Source organism: Filicampus tigris, chromosome 11 (genome assembly GCF_054856515.1).
Source record: "Filicampus tigris isolate MCC_2025a chromosome 11, RoL_Ftig_1.0, whole genome shotgun sequence".
Classification (NCBI taxonomy): Eukaryota; Metazoa; Chordata; class Actinopteri; order Syngnathiformes; family Syngnathidae; genus Filicampus; species Filicampus tigris.
In genome coordinates, this window is record NC_141227.1 from 16626045 (window position 1) to 16653612 (window position 27568).

Genomic DNA, 27568 nt, shown 5'->3' on the forward strand with positions numbered 1-27568 from the left:
GAAGAAAGAGAGTAAAGGAGGAAGCAAAGATGGATGTGAAGGAGATAGATGAAAGAAGGAAGGAGGGAAGAAGGAAGGATGCAGCCAGAAGGGAGCAAAGATGTTTGATAGGAAAGAAAGAAGTGAGGAAGAATGGATTAAAGGAAGGGAGGAAAGATGAAATAAGGCACAAAGGAATGATGGGGAGGTTTGACAGTAAGGCAGGAAAGGAGGAAGGAAGAGAGGGGAAGGCTCGATGGAAGGGAGGGAGTCAAAGCATGACGGAAGGAAAAAGTGAAGGAAGGAAGCAAGTTTGTGGGCCTATCACATCCCTTTTCGTGGTTGTAGTGAAAGATTACGCAACCTCTCGGGATGTTTGTGTGAGACGTGGGAGGCGGCGAGCATGATGGCAGCACTCTTGGAAGCCTTGTAGATGTGGGTTGCCGGAAAGAAACCCTCAGGGCTTCATTGACAGGCAGCATGGCTGGACGGAATATACAGTACTCCTGTGTTAGCTTGCAAACTGACATGCTGTGTGTGTGTGTGTGCGTAGGAGGCCACCACCAGGACACCAAAGTGCGCGTGAACATCAAAGTGAAAGACAGGAACGACAACGCTCCAGAGTTTGCCAACAACAACGAAGTCCTCATGTGTGAAAATGTTGCGCCAGGAAAGGTAGGGATGGAGATCAAACCACTTGAAAACTTTTGGGCCCTATGCTGTCATTTGAAACCCTAACCCAGGCTGGCTTCAAACTCTTACTTGTGGGCCCAGGCTTGAAATGCTATCTTGAAACCTTAACTCCACTAAAAAAACCTTCATTAGCTCCAACCTAAAACCCAAATTGGAGTCCTTATTTGAAACGCCATATCTGTCGCCTTGAAATGCTAATGAGAAACCCTAGCTTCAGTTTTAATCCTAAACTCAGAACCCTAACCTCCATTTTAAAAAATGCCTTCCCAGGTGATCGAAACGGTCAGTGCGGTGGACAAAGACGAGATGGCCCATCGTCAACACTTCACCTTCAGCCTGGCGCCAGAGGTGGCCCACAACCACAACTTCTCCCTTAAAGACAACAGAGGTGAGCCTGCTTGTTGGCATTAGTGGCCTCCTTTACATCATACACACACATACACTCACACACATGCATGGCCGTATGTCCTGGGGGCAGCATTAATTGCATTGTGGTCTCGATCCATCTGTCCGTACGTGTTCGGGGCTGCGGCGTGATTGAATTAAGCTACGAGAGAAGCTTGAAGTAGCAGCTAGAGTGTAGAAGTCGCGGAAACAGATGGAATCCAGCGAGTCGATAATTGAATAGAAGCAAAGACACGAGACAGACGTGTTGGCATCTTAGCAAGAGATGACGCTCACATCTGAGCAAATGACTCTTTGCTCTTTTCGATTCAAGCTGCTCATCTAGTGTCATTTTCAAGTATTTTCTCCACTTTGTTATAAAAAAAAAAAAAGATTTTTTACCAGTATTTTGGTTTGGAAAGTTGATTCGAAACCTCAATTCAAAACTTATTTGAAACCTGTATCCTAATTTAAAATCTTACTTTGTAACCAGCATGTTGGTTAAAAAAAAAAAAATGTTGAAAATCTAACCTTGAATTCAAAAATCTGACTATCAAACCCCAATTTGGCACAATAACTTGAAACCCTAAACTAGAGTTGAATATTTAATTTAAACTCTAATACTGGTTTAAATCAGAAATTTAAAACCCGAATCCTGGCTTCAAATCCTAATTTGGCGCCCAAAACCCCTTGTTTGAAATCCTCATTTGGAACTGTAACCCTGACTTGAAACCCTCATTTAAACCCAAAGCACAGTCTTCAAACCCTAATTTGAAAGTCTAACCCTATCTCAAAATATTAATGTGAACCCCAAACCCAAACTTAAAATTTAAAACTTGGATCATGGTTTGAAACGCTTATTTAAAACCTTACTCCTGGCTTCGAATCCCAATTTGACACCCTAACATGAACCTAGGCTTTACGGCCTACTTTGAAACCCTAACTTGAAACATTAAACTTGACTTGAAACCCAAACACTGACTTAAAGCCCAAGCCTTTGTTTGAAACACCAATTCAAAACCTTAATTTGAAACCCTAAACCAGACTTGAAACCTTAGTTTAAAGCGGTAGCCCTGGCTTCAAACCACAATTAGAAAGCACAACCCTTGTTTGAAACATTTAACCTGTCTGAAACCCAAACTTGAAGCTCAATAAAGTCCCCATATTTGCAAGCAATTCCCAAATTGATCTCAAGCATGTCTGTTGACTATCCGACATTTGTATTCCTTCCACACAGACAGCACGGCAAACATCTATGTGCTGCGTAAGGGTTTCAGCCGCCTCACACAGGACGTCTACTTCCTGCCGGTGGAGATCAATGACAACGGCGTTCCGGCCATGAGCAGCACCAGCACGCTGACCGTGCGCGTGTGCTCCTGCGACAGCAAGGACACCATCTTGTCCTGCAACGTGGAGCCCTACGTGCTGCCCGCCGGCCTCAGCACGGGCGCGCTCATCGCCATCCTCGCCTGCATCGTCATCCTGCTCGGTAAGACGGAAAACATTGGGAATGTATTTGTTCTTGTTTTTTGTTACAGTATGTTCAAATCAGTGAGCCGTCGTGGGTTTCTTTAACTTATTTACCAAGTAACGTTACAAGGGTATGGTTTAGAGACAAGGATTGAGTTTCAGGGCGAGTGGGTAGTAGCATGCTGACATGCTCTTCTCCTTATTTTTGTCGCCCAACTTGCCGACTCACTCATCCAATCAGAATCAGACGCCTTCACTGCCTCACAGACAGTCGGAGGTTAGAGAACTCAAGCAAGAATCCACGTAAGAGAGTCGTAAGCAGGGTTACCATGATACCATTGACATTTTCGAATTCGCTCAGCATTATTTTTACAGTGAACATGATTTTGAGTTAAAGTTAGGTAAATTCTGACTGTCTACAAGGCAGTGAAGGTTTCTGAAAGTGATTAGATGAGCGAGTCAGGGGTGGCCATGGAGCTTGTACTTGGAGGCCGAAGGCAAACAGTCGCACAGATAGCAAGTTGAAAACTTAAAGAATATAAATTATGTCATCAATTAGTCGACTCGACGATCATTGCCAAGCATCGACTACAAAAAAATCTGGAGTCATTCAACCAAATGCAGGTACAGGTTAGGGTAAGGGTTTAGCCTTAGGTTTAGAATTAATGGGGTAAATGTAAAGTTTGGGTTTGTTCTTAGGCTTTGGTTTAGGGTTCAGGTGGTTATGGGTTAGGCTTCGGTTTAGAGTTGGGGTAAGGTTTAGTTTTTGGGGTAAGGGCGCCTTGTGATTTAAAATAAATAAATAAATAAATAAATAAAGACTGGGTTTTCATTGCCATCGTGTGTTTACTTCACGAACACAGAACCACTCACCCACCAACCACAATTAAATATGCACATATGACAAAACTAAATCAAGTAGTATCCTAATTAAACTGTCAGAGATTGGGTTACACTTGGTTGAACCAAAAATTTGATTGTGTGCCCCGCAGTCATTGTGGTGCTGTTTGTGGCACTGCGGCGTCAGAAAAAAGAGCCTCTGATCGTCTTTGAGGAGGAGGACATCCGAGAGAACATCATTACCTACGACGACGAGGGCGGTGGAGAGGAGGACACGGAGGCTTTTGACATCGCCACACTGCAGGTAAGCTGGTCTTCAAACTCTTTAATTTGAATCCCTACGCCTTGTGTGTTGCTCTATCCCTTGATTTGAAGCCCTAACATTGAGTCCCTTTTCAGAATCCAGACGGCGCCAACGGCTTCCACCCGAGGAAGGACATGAAACCGGAGCTCCAGTTTCCCCTGCGTCCCGGCGGCCACCCAGCAGCCAACAGCGTAGACGTGGACGACTTCATCAAGACGCGCGTGGCCGAAGCCGACAGTGACCCTACCGCGCCGCCCTACGACTCCATCCAGATCTACGGCTACGAGGGCCGCGGATCCCTGGCCGGCTCGCTCAGCTCTCTGGAATCAGTGACCACCGAGTCCGACCTTGATTATGACTATCTGCACAGCTGGGGTCCACGCTTCAAGAAGCTGGCCGATTTGTACGGCACCAAAGACTGCTCCGTTCACGACGGTGATGACGATGATGACTGTTAACGGTGGACCCCCTCCCTCCCAAATTAAAAACAAATTCCGATGATTCCATGAGGATTTTTGCTCCAACGCCTTCCCAACTTTCTCCCATTTTCTCCCAAGTAACAAATGCCGAGAGCTCCCGACTTTACTTCTTACGGACCAGAACGGAATTGGGCCGGAAAAATGTATCACGTCACCCGTGTGTGTTTGGAATTTACTTAGTGCAAAAAAACTGTTTAGCTGAAATTAGAGGTTGTGTACACTTTTGTGGACTGGATTCACAAATATCCTCGAGGTTTTACTCCCTTGAAGGGGTCCTCCAGACCACCAACCGAGCCGGACCAGTGGTACCGCCGTTTGTTGTTGCTGTGCGATACTGCTAAGGACTCTGGGTTGTTGATACTGTCTTGGCAGTACGGTGGCCTTAAAATAAATCAACAACAACTCCGGAGGCTAACACACACAAAACGAGACCAATGACTTCAGTAGCTACAAAAACCAGGACTGAAGCTCTGAGGTGAAAAAAAACAAAAACAATATCAAGACGGACCAGATTGGACAGACAAAACTGTGGATGAAGATTTGTTTTGATCCCTTGATCCTGTGTCCTATCAATCACTTCCGCCTAGGGTTGCAAAGAGGTGAAATATTTCCAGTAAATTTTGGGTGAATTTCCATGGGAAGTTAAACTGGGCAATTTTGAAAAATATTCCAAACTGGAAACTTTCAACAGGAATGAACTAGGAATTGAGGGCAATCCAGTGGAAAGGTATTAAAATCAAGCATAAATACAAAAAAATATTACATCATAAGCAAACATCCATGCTAAATACAGTATATAGCTCTCCTTGCCCACATGAAAGCACATGCGAGTAACTCAATTCACTGCCAGCTATTTTCAAACAAGAGTGATCTATATTGTCAGACATTTAAAGTAGACTCTCTTCTCTCACCTAATGAACCTGTTTATTTTTAGCTTTTTTGTTCTTTACTAATCAGAAATGAGCCTTTTGTGGGGAAAAAAAAACGTCAAGCAGAGCAGTGACAGACAAAAGATTTTTTTGTTTTTGAGATATCTCCAACTATAAAACGAAAACAAAACTGACAAAGGGCTTTTGATGTCAAAATAATGATTTATATACAGATACACAACTAAGAATGGCTCAAGTTGAATGTCATTGGCTTTTTTACATGGCGTTCCTCATTCACTCCATGAAGTACGGCCTCTTTTCTCATAAGTGCGACACATACTTTCTACAAACTACTGCGACACTTTCTCTGTTTATACCATACATATACATACTCTATTCAAGTGTAAAGTACCTAAATTTGGCCAACTTCCATGAAAGCATTTCTCTCCCTTCAATGTTGACGTGAACAGCCAAGATTCACTTCCTTATTGTTTCTTCTACTCAAAAGCTCTTCTGATCTCGAATGCAAAATGTGAAACGTTGTCATCTACTGGCACCTGTTCCTCATGGCAGTTATGTAGAAGCTTGAATTTCATAGACGAGCTGGACAAGACCCTTTTCCATGCCTACTGGTTGAAAACATACTTGACGAATATATTCAATCAGTAGCAGTAAAAAGGTGGGTTTCCAGTTGATCAATATAAACACTCACGGCAGTGAATGAGGTAAGAGCCAACCTTTTCATTTGATCATTTCTCTCCAAAATTCCCATTCATCCCCATGGAAAGTTTCCAGCTGTGAAAATTCCCCCACTTTTGCAACCCTACTTCCGCCAATGATGATGATCAATCATAAACGAGTAAAAAACCTGTGAGATCTTAAATATCGCCTTAATGGACACTCGCAGTGCATTCTATCTATCCATTGTTGTGTTTTTGTTCATTTTATTATTTTCAAGTCAACAACGCAAGCTTGCTAGCCTCCATGTTTGCAGAGAATGTTCAAAACGAGTGGCGCGTTACACTCGTTCAAAACAAACAGGATGTGACGCGCTTTTGGAAAGGCCAGGCGACATCTGTTGCATCAACATGTGTTGCAAACATTTCCGAAAAACATTTGCGCCCCCCCCCCTCGAGAAGCCAGGATGTCTTTTTTTTTAAAGTGGTTAAACCTCATTTTTTAATTATTATTATATTATAATTATTATAATTATTATCATTTCCTTTTTTATCAGTATTATCATTATTATTATTTCGACTGTTGTTTGTTTTGGCGACGCATGTTTTAGCTCTTTGGTTGATTTACTGCCAAAGGGTTAGGCGTTGGTTTGTTTTGCTTTGTTAGCCTTTTTTTTTTGGGCTTATTTTTCATCATTTGGCGTTACAACGTGGTTCCTCCCCACTCGAGAGGAATACGGCAAAGCGACCTGTATGTCGCTCAAGAGAAAACGCCTGGTTTTTATTCTTCTGTCGAGTTTTATGGTACCGATTTGTACAATTTTAAAAGTTCTTATTTTTTAGTATACATGCAGAATATTCCAGTATTACAACAAAAAAAAACGTTACGATAAAAAAAAAAAAACATAAAATGAGTCAGCATCACACTTATTTTCTGAACATTGTACTGTTGCTTTACTATGTGCTTCAATCTACGAAGCGAAAAAAACAAACTTTGAAATAAATGCTCTTTTTATAAAATGATAATGACAAGTGTTTTTTGGGTTTTACATACCACATTACACAAGGATGTTGTGGGTTGTGAACATAAGAACATTATGCAACTACGGCACACGATCGGAGGAGTAAATTAGGAAATTGCATGTATTGTTACATTCATCATCATCATCATCATCCATCCATTATTATTATAGATAAAATGGAACAACCAAGGTAAATAAAAAAATAATAACAAAAATCAATATGATAGTATTATTTTGGTCCAATATTAATAATGAAAAAATTATAAAAATAATAATAATAATATTGAAGTTGACTTTTTACTCATCAAACACAATTATTTACCTAGATTTTAAATGCAGACTATTAAATGTGTGTACACATTATTTGGATCTCGCCACTAGCATAAGAATTCCTCCATATCATCTTTTAAATGGCATATTTAATGATGTGTGATTGACATTTACTGATGTTTTGTAGACTGAAGCAATTAAAATGCAGTAAAACATCACCTCGCAGCAGCTCGAAGGAAGCCTCTTCTATTATCATTCATATAATTACACTTTGTGTGTCGGATGCAGGGCGGGAGCGATCCCAGGCCCACTGAAGCCTGATTACTTTTTAAATCAAGGAGTGGCACTTGAGTAAACAGGGAAATATGTGTGATGTGCGTGCGGGTGCATCTGTGCATCGGATGGATGTCCTTGGGTGGTCCGACAGAGAGTTAATTAAGCATCTCTGGTCTATGGCGTGTCAGTTGAGTATGCCAGTGAGGGTGTGGTTCTGTGGTAAGATGCTCATTTTCGTTTGTGCATCAACTCTACCCGACGTCCTTGAACACAACACGCAGCAAACCGATGCGCTAAATGATGAGACCATTAAGTTCATCCATCAAATTTGGGGTCGTGACTTCACTTAAAGTCATTAACCAAATTCAGCTATCTACCGGCCCTCCATCCACCACACTTTATCTACTGTATCTATCCATACATACATACATTATTCATCCATCAGTCAATATAGCACCAAAGTCATCCATCCACCTGTCCAGCGTCCAGACATCTGCACTTCATCCATCCTTGTATCCATCCATCCATTATTCGTCTCACCCATTAGTCTACCATCATCATCATAGTCATCATCAATTCATCCATCCATCCGACCATCCATCCGTCAATGTAGCACCAAACTCATCCATCCACCTGGCATCAACCTCATCTATCCACTTCATCCATCCTTGCATCCATCCGTTATTCATCTCACCCATTAGTCTACCATCTTATTTCATCCATCCATCATCATCCATTCATCCATCCATCCACCAATTCATCACTAACCTCATTCATCCACCTGTACATCATCCATCCATCTTTCCACCATTTATCATCATCATCCATCCATACATCTGTTTAACATCTGCTTAACCAACTACACATCCCACTATTGTTTTTTCAATCATCTCCACCCTTGATTCGTTTGAGTTTTAAGGGCAAAGTGTTGTATCTTGGTGGCAAAGTATGACTTTTTGTGGTCAAGTATTACATTTTCACATACAAATATTGCATTTTTGGAAAACAGAAAGCCTGTTTGTGAAACCCTCTAAAATCAACCAATCATTTTGAAAGCAAACTAGCCTCAGAAAATAACGTCTACTGTTGCCTTTGTGTATTTTAATTTTAACATACTATATCATTTCTTTGAATTTATTGGACAATATTTGGCCTTTTGAGTCAATGCATAGGATTTTTGTCTTTAGTATGTTAATACCAATTTGCAATTAGTAAATAGTTACACACAGTTAAAAACCAAAAATAAAAACCATACAAATTGCTGCTCTGTGCACAAGGACACACAGGAAGCGTGTGAAGAAACAAAGTGACTGCGTCCGACACCCATCGTAACCAAGGAGAGGTTAGTGAGAGGCCATTTTTACACCAGACAGACGACACAAAATGCAATGTGCGCGCGGGCGTTTGTGTGTATGTACATGCATGTGTGTGCATAGAGCATAGGACAGTGGCGGGCTGCATGCAAGTGAAGGTTATGTAAAAGCAATCAGAGGCCTGTTTAATCTTTCAGAAAGAGAGAGTGCTCATTTGCATAATCATCATCTCCCTTTCAGCAGCAGTGCAGGGGACTGACGCTGAAGTGTGTGCGTGCGTGCGTGCGTGTGTGTGTGCGCGCAATCCTCCTCATCCTCCTCTTCCCTTCATTCGTCCTCAGAATCATCACCCGGCCACATTGAAATGCAAGGTTAAAGTCCTGGGAGAAAGCTCCTCAAGTGTGGAGATCACACTGCGGCTAACAGTGTCTCACTTTGCAAGTTTGTTCCACACAAGACGACAAGCAGTGACAGCCAAATCTGTGTCAAGACTTTGAAGAATGAAAGAAGAAGAAGCCATAACAAATGTGTTTAACCAGGATGCAATTAAATGCTCGGCCCATTCTGAGGGTGGCCGCTGTCCCTCCTATGACTTTGCACTCTGACAAGCCGAAAACAAGGAACACGACTCAAATCAAAGAACCCTGCACAGTGTGGGAGGCAAAATGCATTTTCAACAATGTATACACTAATTTAAAAGGGAAAGTATTGCATCTCCATGGGAGGGATTCATTTTTCCTGGACAAATGTGTCATTTTTTGTGACAGTATGTCCTGTTTTGGAGGGCCAAATTTAGCATTTTTGTGCCAAGGTACAACTTTTGGGATCAAAAAAAAAAAAGCCCATTCACACAACTACTACTCAAGTGGGAAATGATATATTTTCGTGTCCAAATATTATGTTTCCCGGGCCCTATTATAATATCAGTCTTTTCATGGCCAAAATGATATATTGTTCAAGGCAAAACTGGGTTTTTGTGGACAATTTTAAAGGGAAGTCAAGTTAAAAATGTGCTTTACAATAATGTGCTCTAAGCCACCCACCATTCAAAACAACATTCTGATTAACGTTGCGTTTGTGGGATATGAATTAAGTGGGAAACTTCACCTGTTTTTATCCATCTCAGGGGCGGCCAATTTTCCACTTGTTGTCGACTGAAAATGACAATAAAGTTGCTCAGGGCTCAGCTAAGGACCAAGCACAGCTCCGCTTGTTAATGCCACATGACCAAACTCAGAAAATGGGGGGGTGAAGAACATTTTGGACTTGATTTCCCCATTTTAATTGGAAAATATTTCTGATTAGAGACTACCATTGTCCTGCATAATTGCATATTTGTGTGTGAAAAAAAAATGTTAGTGGTCAACCTTTACGCTTTCATGTAGACACGCTGCATTTTGACCAAAAATGAAAGAAAAAAATATTTTAGGTTAAATTGTCTAGTGGTCTAGTATAGGCTCAAATGGTTCAGTGGAAACTTTGAGTAAGCAAAAGCTGGCAAAACACAACACCGTCTTTGCGTTTTTGTGAGCAAATGTAGTGGTTTCATGGCAAATAAATATGTGAAAAATGTTTCTGACCAAAACGACTGTGAGCCTTGCCAAGCATTTTATTTTGTGGGTAGAAAAGCTTGGGGGCAAAATTAAGTGTTTTCAAGGCAACACGTGACATTTTCAAAGACTTTTTTTTTTTGTGAACAAACTCAGTGTTCGCACAGGTTTTCATGATGCTGCAATTCAAAGATGTCATGTTTGTGATGACATGTAGAGTTTTGCAGAAATAGCCCTTTTGTGTCAAACTGCAACAACCATATCTGTGCTTCTGCTTAAATCAGTGCAAAACAAGCTTATCATTGCGAATTGTGGAGCTGTGCTGTTGAACAGCAGATATTTTCCAATGTTTGGCGATCCGACACGGTGGAGTCAGAGGGGAACATGCGGATGATCTGGATTCTCCTCCTCCTTCCATTTAGCATCAACTCAGCCCGTTCACACTTAATGCATTTTTAATGAACTGATCTTTCATTGCAAATCTACAGCTAATTTGCCCTATTATCAATCCTCTTTGGCATGTCAATGCGTGTGCATGTTGTCTACGCGTGTGTTTGTGCGCGCGTGCGCGGCAGTTGTTGTACAGATGGCTCGGACACGCCGTGTGGTCGTCAGCGCACAAAAAAAGAATAAACACATCTACGCTATGGCTAGCAGCGAAGCACAAGTCATGATGCAAATGGAGTGTGAGAAGGTCTCCATAATTGATAAGACGGTGTCGTTCCACGACGGTCTTGTCTGCTTCAAGCCAAAGAAAAAGTGTCATCTGCCTTCCTTTGATGGGCCGTTGAGCCCTAGCGGAAGGTTGCGCGAAGACCTTTTAAGTGACGTGTGAATCTCGCTCGCCACTCTGAGAGGCTTCCCCAATATGAGTTCACACACACAAAACGGAAGATTTTCCACGATATTACATTAGGATTGGGGGAAAACTGCTGGATAGCGTGGTAATTTGGAACATGACTCAGAAGGGCAGCCTTGAATTCTTACTTTGAGATGACACTTTAACAATAGTCTAAAAATCATAACTCCGGCTTGAAACGCGATCTTTCAAACTCAAAACCGAGTCTAAAACCCAAATCTTACTTTAAACCCCTACTTTGAAACCCCAACCCTACTTTATAACCCTAATTTGAAACCCTAATCCAAATTTAAAACCCTACTTCAAAATCCTAACCCTAGTTTAAAACCCTGATTTGAAACCCTTACCTAGTTTAAAACCGTAACACTAGTTTTAAACCCTCATTTGAAACCATTACCCTAGGGGTCAAACCCTAGTTTGAAACCCTACTAAGAAACCCTAACTCTAGTTTGAAACCCTAATTTGAAACCTCAACCCTAGTTTAAAACTGTACTTTGAAACCCTAAATCTAGTTTAAACCCTACTTTTAATCCCTAATATAGTCTTGAAACCCTCACTCTAGTGAAAACCCTAACCCAGGTTTCAAACCCTAACTATTGTTTCAAACACTAAACCTGGCTTGAAACCCTCATTTAAAACCTTATCCCAGACTTACCCTATTTTGCAAGTGATTTTCCTCACAGTTGGTGGCGACTAAGACACTTTGCTTCTACTTCTATAAGTAAATTCCAACTAAAGGTGCAAATACTGACTGTCATTGATGGATTGTTCCTTCTCGTCTTCATTTAGAAAGACGACTCGAGAGCACGTCTCCGGCTTTTGTTTTGATGTGGCAGGTTGCAGCCAGGTGCTTAATTGAAGCTGGGGGCGCCGCGAAGCCAAGTCAACACGCCGCTAATTGATTTGTCAGGAGTGCGTGCGAAAACCCGCTCAGAATGCGACTAAAACCATTGTCAAATCAAGTTCACTTCAAGGTAAGGCACAAACGCTAGAAGACAGATATTGTCAGTTTTAAATCATTTGAAATCTCAAAGTCATAGAAATAAACCACATGATTTTGTTTTCCCTCAATGCTACAAATTGTGAGATGCCTAACTGAGTTTTTATCCTTGCTTATTCAGTGACAATAATGGTCAAATATTTTCTATTATTTTATATTCTATTGTGTATACTATTCTAGTCCATTCTTCTTTTCATAATAAGACACGATTTAAAAAAAAATCTTCTATACATAAGACATTAGCCTTTTTCAACCGTTTTTATACAATACAATTTTATTTATATAGCGCATTTCATAACAGCTAGAGCTGTAACAAAGCACTTTACAAACAATACAATAAATAGAACAAAAACAATAAAAGGCTGTGATACATGTATTAACAAATATAGATATAAATAATATTTAAAATATAAATAAAAATATAAATAAATAAAGCCAATAAATTGGCATAAAACACTATATACAATTGACACCGCAAAAGAGCCGAAAATTTCAGGTCTGATCAAAAGCCAGAGGAAAGAATGATTTAAAGACAAAAAGGAGAATCTTAAATTCCGATCGATCGGGCACCGATCATGATCGGCCGATTTTCGTGAAAAATTACGTGGTCGGAATATTTGATCAAAGCCTTTTATTGCCGATCACCCGCAGCTCATGCTTGGCTGCCGCGAGACGAAATGGCAAAAAAGTTGATTCGTTTAATACGCGACGACGTCCCTCCCTCCAAACGCATCACTCGCGCCGCCCTGCACGCAACCGCGCCCGCCCGCGTCAGCTACATTGACTCCGCCTCCAGAAAGGCTCCCTAAAGCAGCCGCGCCTCCGCTGCGAGCAGAGGGACGCAACACAAGGCTGCTAAGCATGAGCTGCGGGTGATCGGATGTTTTGATCAGCAATAAAAGGCTTTGATCAAATATTCCGACCACCGCAGTTGGTGTGAACATAGCATTGTCTGCTGTGTGTTTGGAGTTTGCGTCTTGTAACACTGTATATGCCATGAAAAGGTACCTGGCGCGGGCAGCATGGCCAAACGTTTCAACACAACCAACTTAATCCGACATTTGAAGAACAAGCAATTGGGAGACTATGGTGAGTTTACGAGGCTCACTGCATTGAATAAAGTCAACGCGGACACAGCGCAGTATAAGTGGCATGATTGCCACAGGGAGATTCAAAGATTAACAGTGACTTTTTTCTCGTTAACAAATGCTCAAGATAGTTTGTCTATGCACAAGACAATAAAGTTCCTGAGTCGTTTCAATTTAGGAACTCATTGAATATCTTATTCAAGTGACGCTTACATGTGACTTTTTTTTTTTCTACTTTGATTATATTCCGAACCATGCAATGTTTAGGTGGCATGTTATTTATTTGTCTTTTTGCATAATTAAGTCTTTTGAGACTGCTGATTATTTTGATCTTAATAAAAGATGGTAAATTTAAGTTTTTCAGTTATCTTTGTGACTGAGTAATTGTTGTATTGTGCCAGCAACGGTTTTGTATTTCTTCATGCTTTTGAAAGTATATATAGATTTTTGTCAAAATTGCGGCAATAATATGGCTGTTTTTTGTTTTTTTTTAGATAATATTGCATAATAGCAGTCACCATAAATAAATGGAAAAATATACAGATATTCCATGTGATCGGAAGCGGTATCGGCCGATCTCACTCGTGCATCGGTATACTCGGTATCGGTGTCATAAAACCTGATCGGAACATCCCTAGTTCAAAGACATGGTTAGGGAATCACAGTTCGGGTTAGGATATCAAATTAAGGTTTCAAGCCTGAGTTTGCATTTCAAGGTAGGGGTTCAAATTAGGGTTTCTAGCTTAGGTTAGGGTTTCAAACCAAGATTAGTGTTTAAAAGTAGGAATTTGAGCCAGGGTTATGGTTTTAAATTAGGGTTAAGGTTTTAAATTCTGGGGTTTCAAGCCTTAATTAGTTTTAAGCCTCTGTTCAAATTTCAAGGTAGGGTTTCAAGACAGGTTGTAGGTTTCAAACTAGGATTTAAAGGTAGAGTTCTATGCCTTCGTTAGGGTTTTAAATGGTGTTTTTCTCAAGCCTGGGTTAGGGTTTCAAATTCGGGTTTCAAACCCGTATTATGTAGGTAGATTAGGGTTTCAAGCCTGGTTTATTGTTTTAAGGTGTAATTGACATGCGCTCTTCAGTCCTAACACAATGACCTGAAAAAAAAAAAAATCACACATTCCACGCATCTTATTTCGTCGCTTCCCTTAAAGCAATCTGGGCCACACGGCAGATGTCTCTGTCGCCTTTGTTGCCTCCCAACGGGCAAATTGAAATTGGCACGTTTAATTTGGCCCAGCGACCGGCTTCATTCGACTGATGGATGGCCCGGGATGAGTGTAATTGAACTGCGCAGGCGAAAAGGAAGCGAGCATAGGAAGAGACATCAATTAGCATCACCTGACTGTTCGCTTCATTCATCAGCGCCGACCGCTCACAGCTCACCGTTAGGGTGCGCTACAAGACTCGCAAGTCTTGCACATTGATTCTTTTTAAATGGTTTGACACATTTGAATGTTTTATCGCTTTGAAAATCACACAACATGTTGGACAGACCAAGACAGGATGTTTAAAAAAAAAAAAAAGAAAACCAAATATTGCCAGTAGGTCACCTTTACTATTGTCAGAATCAGGGTGTTAAATTAAGTTCATTTTAAACTATGGTTGACATTTCAAATGAGGGTTCTAGCCTGGGTCATTATTTCAAAGTAGGGTTTCAAATCGAGATTATGGTTTTAAAATAGCCTTTCAAGCCGGCGTTACGGTTTAAAATTAAGGTTTAAATCCTGGGTTAGGGTTTCAGAAAAGGTTTTGAGGTTGGATTGGGGTTTCAAACTAGGGTCTCGTATCAGGATTATGCTTTCAAATTAGGGTTTCAAATTTGGGTTAGAATGAGTGAGAATGGGTTGAATGGAACTGTTTCAAGCCAGGGTTAAGTTTTCAAACTAAGGTTAGGGTTTTAAATGTGGGTTTCAAGCCAAGGTTAGGGTTTTAAACTTGCAGTTCAAACCTGGGTTGATTTTCAAATTGACTTTTAAAGCCTGGGTTAGGGTTTCAAAATAGGTTATAATTTAAATTAATGTTTCAAGCCATTGTTAGGGATTAAAATTACAGTTTCAAGACAGGGTTTAGGTTTCAAATGGTTGGGGTTTAAAATTAGGGTGTAAAGCCAGGGTTGGGGTTTGAATTAGGGTTTCAAGTCTGGGTTCGATATACTGTTTTGTTGTACTTGTGTATTGGACGTTACTATCATGAGTGTGTTCACGTTGCGTTGCCGTGTGTATGTCATTGTGTCTTACTGGCGTCAATGTGAATCAACTTTTGATTGTTTTCAGGCTATTTTTCCAACACCCTATCCAAGTGCACAAGAATGGGCTGTCGCAAGAACAGTTAGCAGTTAGCATACATGTGTTCTTAATCACCATTTGGTATTCTACTCACTAATCGTGTTATCACAAATGCGCACGCACACGCACACAGACACACGCATATATTCATCCCCCTCCCGCCCCGTTCAGCCCGTATCCTCGGCAACAGGCCTCCTCCTCTTTCTCTTCCTCCTCCGTGACACACAGAAGTGATTTCAAACTTTTAAATGGTTTCTCTGTGACTTGTATATCCTCTAATTGTTATTCATAGCGCTGTCAGGGGAGGAAGAGGAGCAAGAGGGGGAGGAGGAGCAGGAGGAAAGGTGGAGGAGAGAGTGGAAGGAGGAAGTTGGTCACACGGGCTGATGGATGCAACTTGTAGCCATTGACAACATTGCAAGTCTCAGCGCGGTCAACCACGAATAATAACAATTATACATTTAATACATCGTATTCGTACCCACCCAAAAATAGTTTGTGTGACATCAAACAAGGGTTGGGCTTTTGAGCCTGGGTTAAACTTTCAAAATTAGGATTTAGGGGTTCAAAGGAGACTTTCAAGACAAGGGTAAGATTTTGAATGAGGGTCAGAATGCTAGGGTAGGACTTCAAATTAGGGTTTTATGTCTGTGTTATGCTTCAGACTAGGGTTAGGGTTCCAAAGCATGGGCAAAAGTGTTTTTTTTAAAGTTGGGTTTCAAGCATGTGTTAGGGTTTCAAACTAGGATTAGGGTTTCAAATTAGGTTTTCAAGACAAGGTTATGATTTTCAAATGAGGGTTTCAAGCAAGGGTTAATGTTTCAAATTAGGATTTCAAGCCTGGGTTACAGTATCATCATTTTTGATGCCATGACAAGGTTCAGGTTTCAAGTCAGCGTTTCCAGCCAGGGTTGGTGTTTCAAAGTAGGGATTCAAGACAGGGTTCGGGTTTCGGACTCGGGTTTCAAGCATGTGTTACGTTTCAGACTAGAGTGAAGTTTTCATCCTGTTAGAGTGCTGAACTAGGTTAGGGTTTTCGAGGTAAGAGTTCAAATCCGTGTTAAAAAACTTTGTTATGGTTTCAAGTCAGAGTTACAAATTAGGGTATCAAGCCTTGATTAGGGTTTCAGTTGGGGGTTACAAGCCAGCGTTAGAATTTCAAATCAGGTTTTCAATCTAGGTTACCAAACTTCCATTTGGGTTAGAAGTTAGGGTTTCAAATGTGGTTTTAAAGTCTGGGTTAAGGTTTCAAAGTAGGTTTGGAATTTCGAAGTAGCGTTTTAAGCCTGGTTTACGGTTTCAAATTAGGATTTCTAACTGCAGTTTCAAACCTGCGTCAGGGTATCAAGTTAGAATGTAACATTTTAATTGAGGTTTTCAAGTAAGGGTTTGAGTTCCAATTAAGTTGGCTTTCAAAGTAGTGAGGGGAAAAAAACTGATGAAAATTAGAAATGCCATTTTTGTGAAAATAATCACAGATCTTGTCTTATCTACTATTAATACCCCTCGGGACTGTTTTCATTTGTGGAATACTTCACTGTCACATTTAGTCCAATGCTTGTCTTACATTGTACATTCATCATCAGCGAACACCCGCAGCGGCACATAAGGTAGGCGGTTGAGCGCCCTTAAGCCGGCCGAGGCGCCCGGTCAGCGGCGTGATAGCGAGAGGCTAATTGCGTCTCAATTATTCATATCGCCACTCGGCTCTGTGGAGAATTCTGTCGCAGCACCGCGATAAGTCTTCATCTAATTAGCAGCAGTAACAGGAACATGGCGGAAGGGGCACGAGAGGCAAACAGCAGGAGAGGAAAACAACAGCCCGACCTAAAAAAAAAAAAACACGAAATCATACTGTAATAAGGTTAGGCGTTGGTTGGGAAGGCGTCACGAGACACGGCGAGCTTGTGTTTGGCCCTCCAGCTTTAGGAAGAGTCTTGTCGAGCATTTCCTGCGTCCTCGCCGCTTCCCGTGTTTGTGTGCGCGACTTTGTGTGCACGTGCGACATTTCTATGTAGGGTACGTCTCTGGTGGCTCGCACAACTTTGTTATTTTTGCTCCACACTTCACAAAGAGTCGCATGATGTGACACTGGATTTTTTTTTTATTCCAAATTGTGCACACTGGGGAGGTAATGCCCACATAAATTGCTCATTTGGGTATATTGTAGCCAGTATATCGTAACGCAAACTCAATATCCTACTTTGAAAGCTTAACCCAGGCTTGAAACCCAAATTTGAAACTCTAAGCAAGGCTTGAAACGCCTAATTTCAAATCCTAACCCTCCTATGAAAGCCTTACGATGGCTTGAAACTAAGTAGAAATTCAAATTCAAAATCCTAACCCTTAAATTGGAACATCTACTGAGTCTTTAAATCCTACTCTGAAACCCTAAAACCAGTCTTGAAATCTGTACATGAAAGCCCAATTTGAAGCCATAGCCTAGTGGTAATCTTTGTTTAAAGTCTCAATTGCAACTAACCATATTACTACCAAAATCGGGCTTGAAACCCTACCTTTAAATTCTAAACCAAGCTTAAAGCCCCAACACGGGCTTGAAACCCTAATATTATTATATCAAGTTTTGTACTTTTGTTGTGTTAGTTTGAAATTCAGAAAGGTCATATTGGTCCATGGTTTTTTGTTTGTTTTGTTTTATTACTCCACCAGTTGAGATTGTTTGTGTTCATTTCAAATTATTTGTCCAAATTCAATAGTTTCACACTGGGAAACAGTGTGAATAAAGCATCTAAAATGCTCACCAGTATTTTCCAAAACATAACTTTGGCTTGGCAGCCACTTTTTATTTTCTAAGACACACACACACGCACACCCCCGAACACACACACACCGAAAGAAATGCAATCAGAAAAGGTATTTGCTTTGTGTAATGGGGGCAAAGCAGAGTCAAACTCCATTCTCTCTCCTCTACATTCTTCGATTTTCTTTAAACCATTTTATTTTTATTACTTTCTCATTCGTTTCCACATCGCTTCTCTTTCTTTCTTTCGCTTCTATGCGAAAGCCGACATAAACACAATCTCATGCCGAGCAACATCAGCATATGAAGTCTATTTGTTTAGAATGTACATTTTAAAAATGTGTCATAAAACGAGGCTTTATCATCAATTATATTTTTGAGGATTTTTGTAGATTAGGCGTTGCTGTTCGTCATGATTGAAGGGATAGAATTTGGAACAGGGGTGTTACCAGCAAAATTCATCACCTAGTATGATGCCTCAACAGGTTGCGGTAGAAATCAAAACCAGGAAGGACAAAAATCTTGATTTAAATGTTTGTATGTGTTGTAAATATATCAACGTAGTTTATAAGTACCATATAGAACAACGGAAAATGAATCAAGTGAGGTTCCGTAAGGAGGTGAATCTGTGCATAAACAAATCTGCTGCCAAAACGGGCTGCTGTAGAGGCTGTAAAAAAACACACAAAAAAAAACAAAAAAAAAGGAAAATAAAAGGCTTGATTTGGGACCATCTAAAAGTCAACACAGCTAAGCTATTTGCTTGTAATCGATAAGGAATCAAAATATCCCCGACGTGTAATGAATTCTTCCCATCATTCACCCAGATGCTTACAGATGTTACACCGTTTGAAACCTGGGTGCATGTCGGCCGCGCTTTGGGAATGCCGGAGATGAAAGTGCACGCAACACCTGCAGCTTGCAGGTCACTGGGGAATACATGAAAGTAGGTCAGTCTTATTTATTTATTTATTGCTTGCTTTTTAAAAGCCAAACAACAAACTGAAAGCAAAAAAAAAAAAAATGATTCTCTGAAAGTTCTAACGCCAGGGAGAGAAAACAATTAGTGTCATTTGATTAACGCGCTACCTTAGTGTTTAAACCTCCAGGCCCCCGGGCCGCGGGAGACGGTGCTAATTAAAACGTATATCCTTCTTGGCGGCCTAATTAAAACATATAGCGGCATTCAGTTGTCAGGAATAGCTCATTTAAGCCTACATTGCTCTCTCCAGTGTTGATTTGTGCTGAATGAGAACGTTTTAGCTCCTGACGTCTTGGCGGGCTAATAAATATATAAGAATATATATTAAAAAAATATTTAAAAAAAAAAAAAAAAAAAAAAACTATATGAACGAGGGCTATACAGTACAATGGAAGCATGGAAATTGTTAGCTTTGTCAACCGTTGTCATGGCTACCGCAAATCATCACTGTGCTAGCATCAGTGCTAATGGGAAGACAAAGTGTAATGACTAAAAGAAGATTCTATCAGGGCGTGCAGCGTCAGACGTAATTAGATAAGGTGAAGCAGCATATGGCTCATGTAAGGTAAACACAAATGGCTAGCATAAAGACCAGAGGGTTCAAGTTTGACTGTAGCTAAGATTAAACGTAAAAATGAAAGCAGCAGGGTTTTTCCAGCATTTATTATGGTCATTTTGAAAATATTTCCCACATTGGCTCTTTGGTTTCAGAGCTACCTATATGCCAAAGTGTAAAAGTCAACGTTAAATTTCACGGTTACAGCAATGTCAAACAAGTTAAACATGAAAAGCCTTACATGTTTTGCAATGTTCTTCCGATTGTCAAAACTTGGCAGGCACGAGTCAGCAAAGAGTTGCTTAGATGGTTTGATTTTGGCAGCATTTTCTTTTCAAACTTGTCTGATGTCAAATTTGACAAGTACCAAGGACAAAAATTTAATTACACAATAACGACTTTAACTCACTCATGAAATGAAAGGTCTCTATGGGTGCTTGCCGAATCCCAAACAATCTTGCCAATATCCACTCATATGAAGATACCAAGTGGGAAACTTGATTTTCTTTTCTTTTTTTTTTGCTTAAAATGTCATAGATTACAAGACTACGAATACTATCGATTGGAAGGAATCTTGAAAAATAGTTGACACCTGGTGGTGGCATTCTCCAAAAAGATATAAATGGGTAAGTGACACTTCTGCATAATGTAAATATGTTTGATAGCGCAGCCCGGTGCAGGAGATAGTAAGAAGAAGAAACACGTTGAATTATTCAGTTAATTCCAACAGTCAACGTCTCCGATGCTAATTCCTCCCCCCAAAACCACCTCCCATTAATCATTTCTGTTTGTTTTTCCGGATGAGGAAATTCATATCCAGCGTATTCCCATTAAACGGTTAAGCATGTGTGATTATCTCCACTCCTCTCCCAATTGGCTGGAGGGCTTCTCTGCTCGTCTGCTCGCCGCTCATCAGCTAATCACGCGCCGTAAATCACCCGACGACTGGCAACGGTGCCCTCGACGGCAAAAAACCTGAATGACACTGAGGAGATTCATTTAAGCGTGTGGAATGTTAAAAAGTGGTCATAAACTCGGGCATATGGTACTTATACAAAAATATACCATTTTTATCAATTCATTTTTAAATACTGGAACCAGATAACTTAGCTTTATAGCTACCACTATAATCAATAGACTGCCTCACAAGTTCAATTCACTGTAAGCGGTAATAGTATTTGTCATTTTTCACAGAGGATCAAGAATATATGCATGAGTACTGTTAAATTGTCTATCTGCATTGATTAATCAAAGATGCAAGTAAACATTTCTAGATTTATTTTTTTGGGGCTGATTCCAAACCTGCCCTTGTTTTTCTTTTGTCTAGCACATCAGGTTTTCATAATAATACTAATAATACAATAACAATAATACAGTGTGTAGTACAGTAAATGCATTTAGTAATATTTATGAATTAGGTTCACAGAAACGTGGAATTTTTTCTGAAACGTTATCGTTATAAATTATAACACATGGTGATATCCATATTGCACAATCTTTTATCGGTCAAATTTGATTGAATTTGAAAAAAAACGGTAAACATATTTTTAAAATCAGCATCAAAAATACGTTTAGGGACATATGAAGCCATCTGATTAAAATTTGCTGTTGACCGGTGTAATTGGGCCTTTGCTGACTTTGATTGGAAGGGAGGAAAAATGATCAAATTCTGCTTGATTATTGATGATTTGACCACAAAAAATACAACCTCTGTTAATTACCATACTTACCACAAAAACGTCACACTGCATTTAAAAAATGGATCTGTTTTACAATTAATGATCTTGGCCGGTGAGTGGACAGACTTTACAGGCCATGCTGACTTAGCACATTCCACCTGTGCTAAACTTTTAATTCAATTACAAAGCTAATCAAAAGGGTTCCCCCCCCCCACAAAAAAAAAAAAAACGTCGCATTAACGCGTTTTTCATCCGAGGCGACAATGTAGCCTTTTTGTGTAAAGGTCGAGCTGGCCGAGGGCGCTAATTAGCACGCGACGCCGTCTCTTCCCTAAAAGCTGGCAGATGCTAACGAGGTTAACAAGAAGTCGGCAAGCAATCGTGACGGACAACGGCGAGTCGGATCACTCCATCGGGTTGGTTAATTAGATTCCGAATACAGACCAATTTGGCCACGGGCCAAGCGTGCTTCAGGGTTTGAATTTTGCCAGCCATTGAAACCTTGCTTCAAATTTAGGGATCATTTTTTGACACATTTTCTGCTGGGCCCTAAACACAAGCTGGAGTCCTCTGAGTGTAGCTGTAAGACAGCATGTTGCTCACAATGACTTGCATGTTATTAATGCCATAAAATGGGCCCACGAGCACATGCGATCATAGATTAATCACGCGTGTTTCATTTCCCCAAGCACCACCAGCAGCACAGTGGAAATCCAACATCAACATGCTTGATCGTCATTCATCAGGACATCGCTGAGGCTTCATTTTGCTTTGCGCCGTCTTTTTAATATCTGACTCTTGTTTGCATATGTAATGCCATCTAAGCTCATTGTGCCGCTTCAGATTAATTTCGGGAGGGCCCGAGATGCCGCTTGAATTAGAAGTGAAGCAGATAAAGAGGCTGGGAAACAAAGTAAACACAACACAGAGGAGAGGAGAGGAGAGCATTATCACCAAAGTGTTAAAAGAGCTCGCAGGCGCCACCACACAAGAAAAACAAGACAACGCGAACATGGCAAGGCATCAAAAGCAGCTCATTGTTTCACACAAAGCTTGGACACACTCAGATTTTTATGACTAAAATCTGATACTGGGAGAGAATGAATGGCCATTTTCATTTTGTTTTCATTTTTACGGCTGAATGAAAGCAAGTCAATAGCTGCAAGCACCACTGACTTTAAACAAATCATGCCAACGGCAGAGCCAAGCAAGTTAACGCAAGAAAGTATAAACTATTGTATTCATTTCATTTAGTGTACATTCTATTAATTATGTAATGTATTTACATTTATTTAATAAATTTAGCTATGCTAATTTGTGAGATGTGTCTGTTTTTTTAAGATCTGGAAATGGATTTCAGTTCATTATGTATGAATTTTATATCATCTATATTTTGTAAGCAAATGAAATAAAAACATATATTTTTCAAACCAAACATAATTGTTATTAAATGAATGTCACACAGATTTTTTTCAATGTTATTACTTTTTGAATTTACTTTATTTCAAGAATTTATCAATGTAATCTTTTGAAAAATGTATTAATTCATGAAATTGTGTTTTCAATATAATCCAATGCATATTTTGTTTAATTACGGTACATAATGACATGATTTATTTAGTTAATTTAATGAACTCATATTTTAATCAATTTACTTAATTTAATTGATTTTTTCAAAATATATTTAGTTTAATTGTTTCATGTAATTTATTGTTCATAATCAACTTTAATGAAGTTCCTTCTTCCTTTTAAATTGCAATTACTCGAGTAAGAGTAAGTACTCAGTGGAAAAAAAATACTCAAGTACTGAGTAACTGTTGAGCATGAATGAATGAGCATAAACAAAAATATACAGAGTAAAATGGGAATGTGCATATTTAAATATTGCCCAACAATATCACTAACTGAAACAATCATAAATGTAATGTTTATAAAATAACAAATTAAGGCCAATTGCACCACAAGAAATTGTCTTACATTAACTTTTGTTGCTTACAGTCAAAAGTTGCTCGTAGTTTCCTTGGATTGGTGACACAGTCATGTGACAGTGCCCGGTGCAGAAGTATCTCTGGCTAACCAAAACATTGCACAAGCAATAACAGATTCATAAAAAATAAAAGTAAGGAGTATAATGGAGCTCAATGTCACACAGTAAAATTACAGTTTCTTCTTATCAAGTAATAGTAAAACTCAAGTAATAGTAAAACACATGTTGCATTAAAACTACACTTACAAGCCCATAAATGTAATGCCTCCCAGTAATGTGATGCCGTAAATGTAGTTAGCACCTCTGACTTAGATTAACCAATTGTGCACTTGCATGCAGAAAGTACATGCATTCCTGATTCCGGATTGAGAAATGGTTCCAGAAAACACGTAAGAGCACGCATGCAGTGAGAGTGTCATACATCAGGTTAAAAACAAGGTTAGCGGTGAAGGAGAACATCCTTTTCCACGCGCCATTACGCGCCCACAGCGGCCTTGCGCAAGGCAACATGGCGGCCGATCAATTTGACGCGAGTTGTGCGCGCGCCGTTGTGTTTGTGTGTCGTTGATTAATGACACGGCGGCGCTATTTTTAAACAGGACGAGCAGCGGAATGAGCGCGGCGAGCCTCGGATGGGAAAAAATGAACACACGTCACCGTAAACATGGCGGCTCATGACTTAGTAATGACGGCAAATTGAATCGGAAGGACGCCGAGAAGATTACGCTCGGAGGGGGGGAATGTGCGCGCGTGAGTGCGTTCGCGCGCAAGTCTAGCCGATTTGCGCTAATGCATTTATAACCATTAGCCAGCAAAATCATCCATCAACGACAACCTATGCAAAATTAACAGCAGGAAGTGTGTGTGTGTATTAGTCTATACATGTGCATGGGTCCTCATGTGTGTCATTTCATATGACGGTGTGTGTGTGTGTGTGTGTGTGTGTGTGTGTGCGTGTGCGTGCGTGTGTACATGCCCAGTAATCATGGCTTGAAACCCTATTTTGGAATCCTAACCTTAGTTTCAAACCCTACCTTTTTCTTGAAAGCAAAACCCTGACATGAAACTTTAATTTGAAACCCTAATCTGTGCTTGAAAGATTAATTTGAAACCCTTCTTTGAAACCTTAACCCTGATGTGAAACCTGACAGTACTTTGAGCCCCTAACTTTGGCCTAATATGAAGCCGGGTGGTGTCAGCAGGCAAAGCTATCTTTTAATGGAGGCTATTCTCCGTGAAACAAAATGTCTATTTTCCTGTGAGAAGGTTTTCTTCCCACACTTTCCTCCCTCAAACTACAACAAGCACATTTATTTCCACATGGTTGTTTACAAGTAGAAACAAGCCCTTCCTCAACATCAACACTTGTCACTTTTCTTTTGGGTTTGTGTGTTGTGTTGGTCTGCGGTGGCAACTGGTTGGGGAGGCGGGAACAAAACAAAAACATTTAAAAAAAAAAATAGTACAAATCAGCACAAATCTCCCAGCAGCCTTGTAACTTGCTTGGACAGCCATGAAAAGAGCAGCCGCAAAAGAGAAGAAGAAGAAGACAAAAAGAATGTTTCTCCTCTCCTCAAATGCTAATGTGGCCTCACAGCACATTTGTGTGTGTGCGTTTGTGTTTTTTCCCCGTTTTGCTGGCCTGTGATTGTAATTAGGGTTGCAAGATGTCCCCCTTTTCTTGTCAGGGTTAAAATGATTTGTCCACTGGCAAATGTGCTCATTTGCTGGCATTGGAAGGCGTCCATCTGTGGATAATTAGACGCTCACATTCCCATCGCAAGGAAAAGCCGCGCATAATAGGACACAAGAAGAGACACTAAGAGGAGAGATTACTCACTTTGTGAGCGTGCGTGTGTATGTGTGTGTAGTGAGAGTTTAATCTACCTTCCATTCATGGTTTAACCTCATGGATTGGGTCATAGTTGGGGCAAATGGATTATTTGTGATGTTGCCGGTTGAAAAAGTTAAGTTCACATTTATGACATGATTAAAAGACCTAAATGTGTGATCGCATCCAAGGGTCAAAGATGGATAAGCGAAAGCTGACTTGATGAAGATGTTGTTCTGTGACATCTTAATGATGAACAACTTGAAACTCAAACAGGAGGCTTTAAACTCTCGCTTAAAAACCTGAATTGAAACCGAAATTCCAAACCCAAATTTGACCAGGTAAACCTGGGTCGAAAACTGTAAATTGAAAACAAACTTGAAAACCAAACCGCAGCCTGAAATGTTACTTTGAAACTCTAAACCAGGCTTGAAACCCTAATTTGACACCCCAACCAAGGTTTGAAACTACAAATTGAAACATCAACTTGAAACCCTAAACCCAATTTAAAACCCTATCCCTTGTTTTAAACCTCAACCTGGAAAATGGCTCATAATTGAAACCCAGGCTGGCAAATCTAATTTAAACCCAAACTCCAAACCCTAACGCTGGCTTGAAGCCCTAAAGCAAAACTGTATCCCTTGATTAAAACCCTAAACCAGGTTTCAAACACAGCCTTAAAAGTTAAATTAGATGGCTTGAAACCCAAATTTGACAACATAACCCAGGATTACACTCACAAATTGAAACCAAATTTGAAACCCTGCACTAACCCCTAACCCAACACTCATTCTAAACTAAAACTCGAAACCCTAATCCTGACTCGTAACCCTAATTGGAAAAACATAACCTTGTTGGAAACCATAGTCTGATTTGAAACCTTGATTTGAAACCTAATCCTGTGTGTGTGCGAGTGTTACTTAACCGGGCGCCTCAAATGGTGCCTCATTCCGACTATTTTTTTGGGCCGTAAAAACATCGCCCCCCTGTGGAGACATTTATCCAGCCGTTGACCTTGCGCGTGTGCGCCATCCCTCCGATAAGAGTCTTCTTTATTCAGATAAGCTCTCAAGCGCCACCAGGTGATTTCTCAGCACTCCAGCTGGAATTGCAATGCCGAAAATACACGTAGCTGAAAAACAGCCCTCATTACGCCAACCTTGCGGCGGCGGGTGGGAGAACAAAAGGGGCCAAACGACTTTCTTTGACTTCCTGTGTGGAGTGCGGAGCTCTTGACTGGAGCGTGCGTACGTGTCTCGGCATCCTAATCTACTCATGATACATTTAGTTATCTGCAGCAAAAACACAGCTCCATCCATTACTTTGGATTATTTTACATTTGCGTCATGTCTAATGGAGGCGCTTCATCATGCGCAAAGTTAGGAGAAAGACACAAAGGTGTCCTCCAACGTTAAAGAAGTCGTGCTTATTGAATAAACTTGAACCCTTACATATTTTCTTGGGCAAATATGACCGGTTTTGACAGCATGAAAAATACACACCGTGAAACTTCAGTTTTCATAATTAATCCCATCAAGAAAGTCTGACTAAAACCAAATCGTACAAAATCCAAAGCAACTATTTCCATTGGAAATCATTTAAATTCAATTAATCTGTTGCAGACACCCACAAATATTTTTTTAAAAAGTCATTTTATTACTACGTCACTTTTGGCTTTATGGAAAACTCTTTGTGGCATATCATTGACGGCGAGGAAGGGAAGACATTTCTTTTTTGAATTATATTACGTTTGTCGCCTTTATCAACTTTCTGTCGTGTAACGAGCCTCCCCGTCTGTTCGGCAACACTCAGACAAGTCGTGGCAATATCAGTCAGTCCTTTAAAATAAAAGCATATCAGTATAATATCAGTTCCACCATACTCAATCTGACCCTATAGTGTCTCATTTACCAGTCACACTCAACCTATTTTGTGTTTGGTTAATGAGTGCAGCTAAATAAGTCACCATATATAAATTATGTGGTGAACCCTGTCATTGCACTTACTATAAAAATCCTAATATGATGATGTTTTTTTTTTTCAAAAAACAATTGGTGTAAAATTTAAATCCCTTTTCTTTGAAACTTTAAGGTTTAATTATCAATTTATTAATGTTAGTTGTGAATACAAAGGAAGATGAATTTTGAAAAGCTCTGTAGTTTATAATTTGGTCGTGACAACCATCATGAGGATATTCTTGGAACATCCAAGATGTTAAAGGAAAATTAAAAGTATGTAAAGGTTAATGAAACATGTGTCATTGTAGAACAATATTTAACGGGGGGGAAAAAAAAACATTGGGCTCCCTCCTAAACCTCATTTCAGCCTCCATGTAACTGAATTAATTAAACGCCCCCACACATCACTCTAAAGGTAATGCAGGTATAGTAAGTTTTAAACGTTTTAGGAGG

The 27568-nt window shown here is 40.1% G+C and overlaps 1 protein-coding gene and 1 long non-coding RNA gene across 7 annotated transcripts in view; one reads left to right on the forward strand and one right to left on the reverse strand.

Moving 5' to 3' along the window:
- Window positions 1-6721, forward strand: part of cdh11 (cadherin 11, type 2, OB-cadherin (osteoblast)) — an 80761-nt gene extending 74040 nt beyond the window's left edge. For both annotated transcript variants that reach the window (XM_086045975.1, XM_086045976.1), the window contains exons 13-17: window positions 533-654; window positions 943-1060; window positions 2294-2545; window positions 3519-3670; window positions 3766-6721. In XM_086045975.1, coding sequence (XP_085902101.1) covers window positions 533-654; window positions 943-1060; window positions 2294-2545; window positions 3519-3670; window positions 3766-4128 — 1007 coding nt within the window. In that variant the 3' untranslated portion in view covers window positions 4129-6721. The remainder of the gene's footprint in view (window positions 1-532; window positions 655-942; window positions 1061-2293; window positions 2546-3518; window positions 3671-3765) is intronic.
- Window positions 1-27568, reverse strand: part of LOC147139941 (uncharacterized) — a 396230-nt gene that overhangs the window by 338753 nt on the left and 29909 nt on the right. The gene's annotated exons all lie outside the window — the stretch shown is intronic.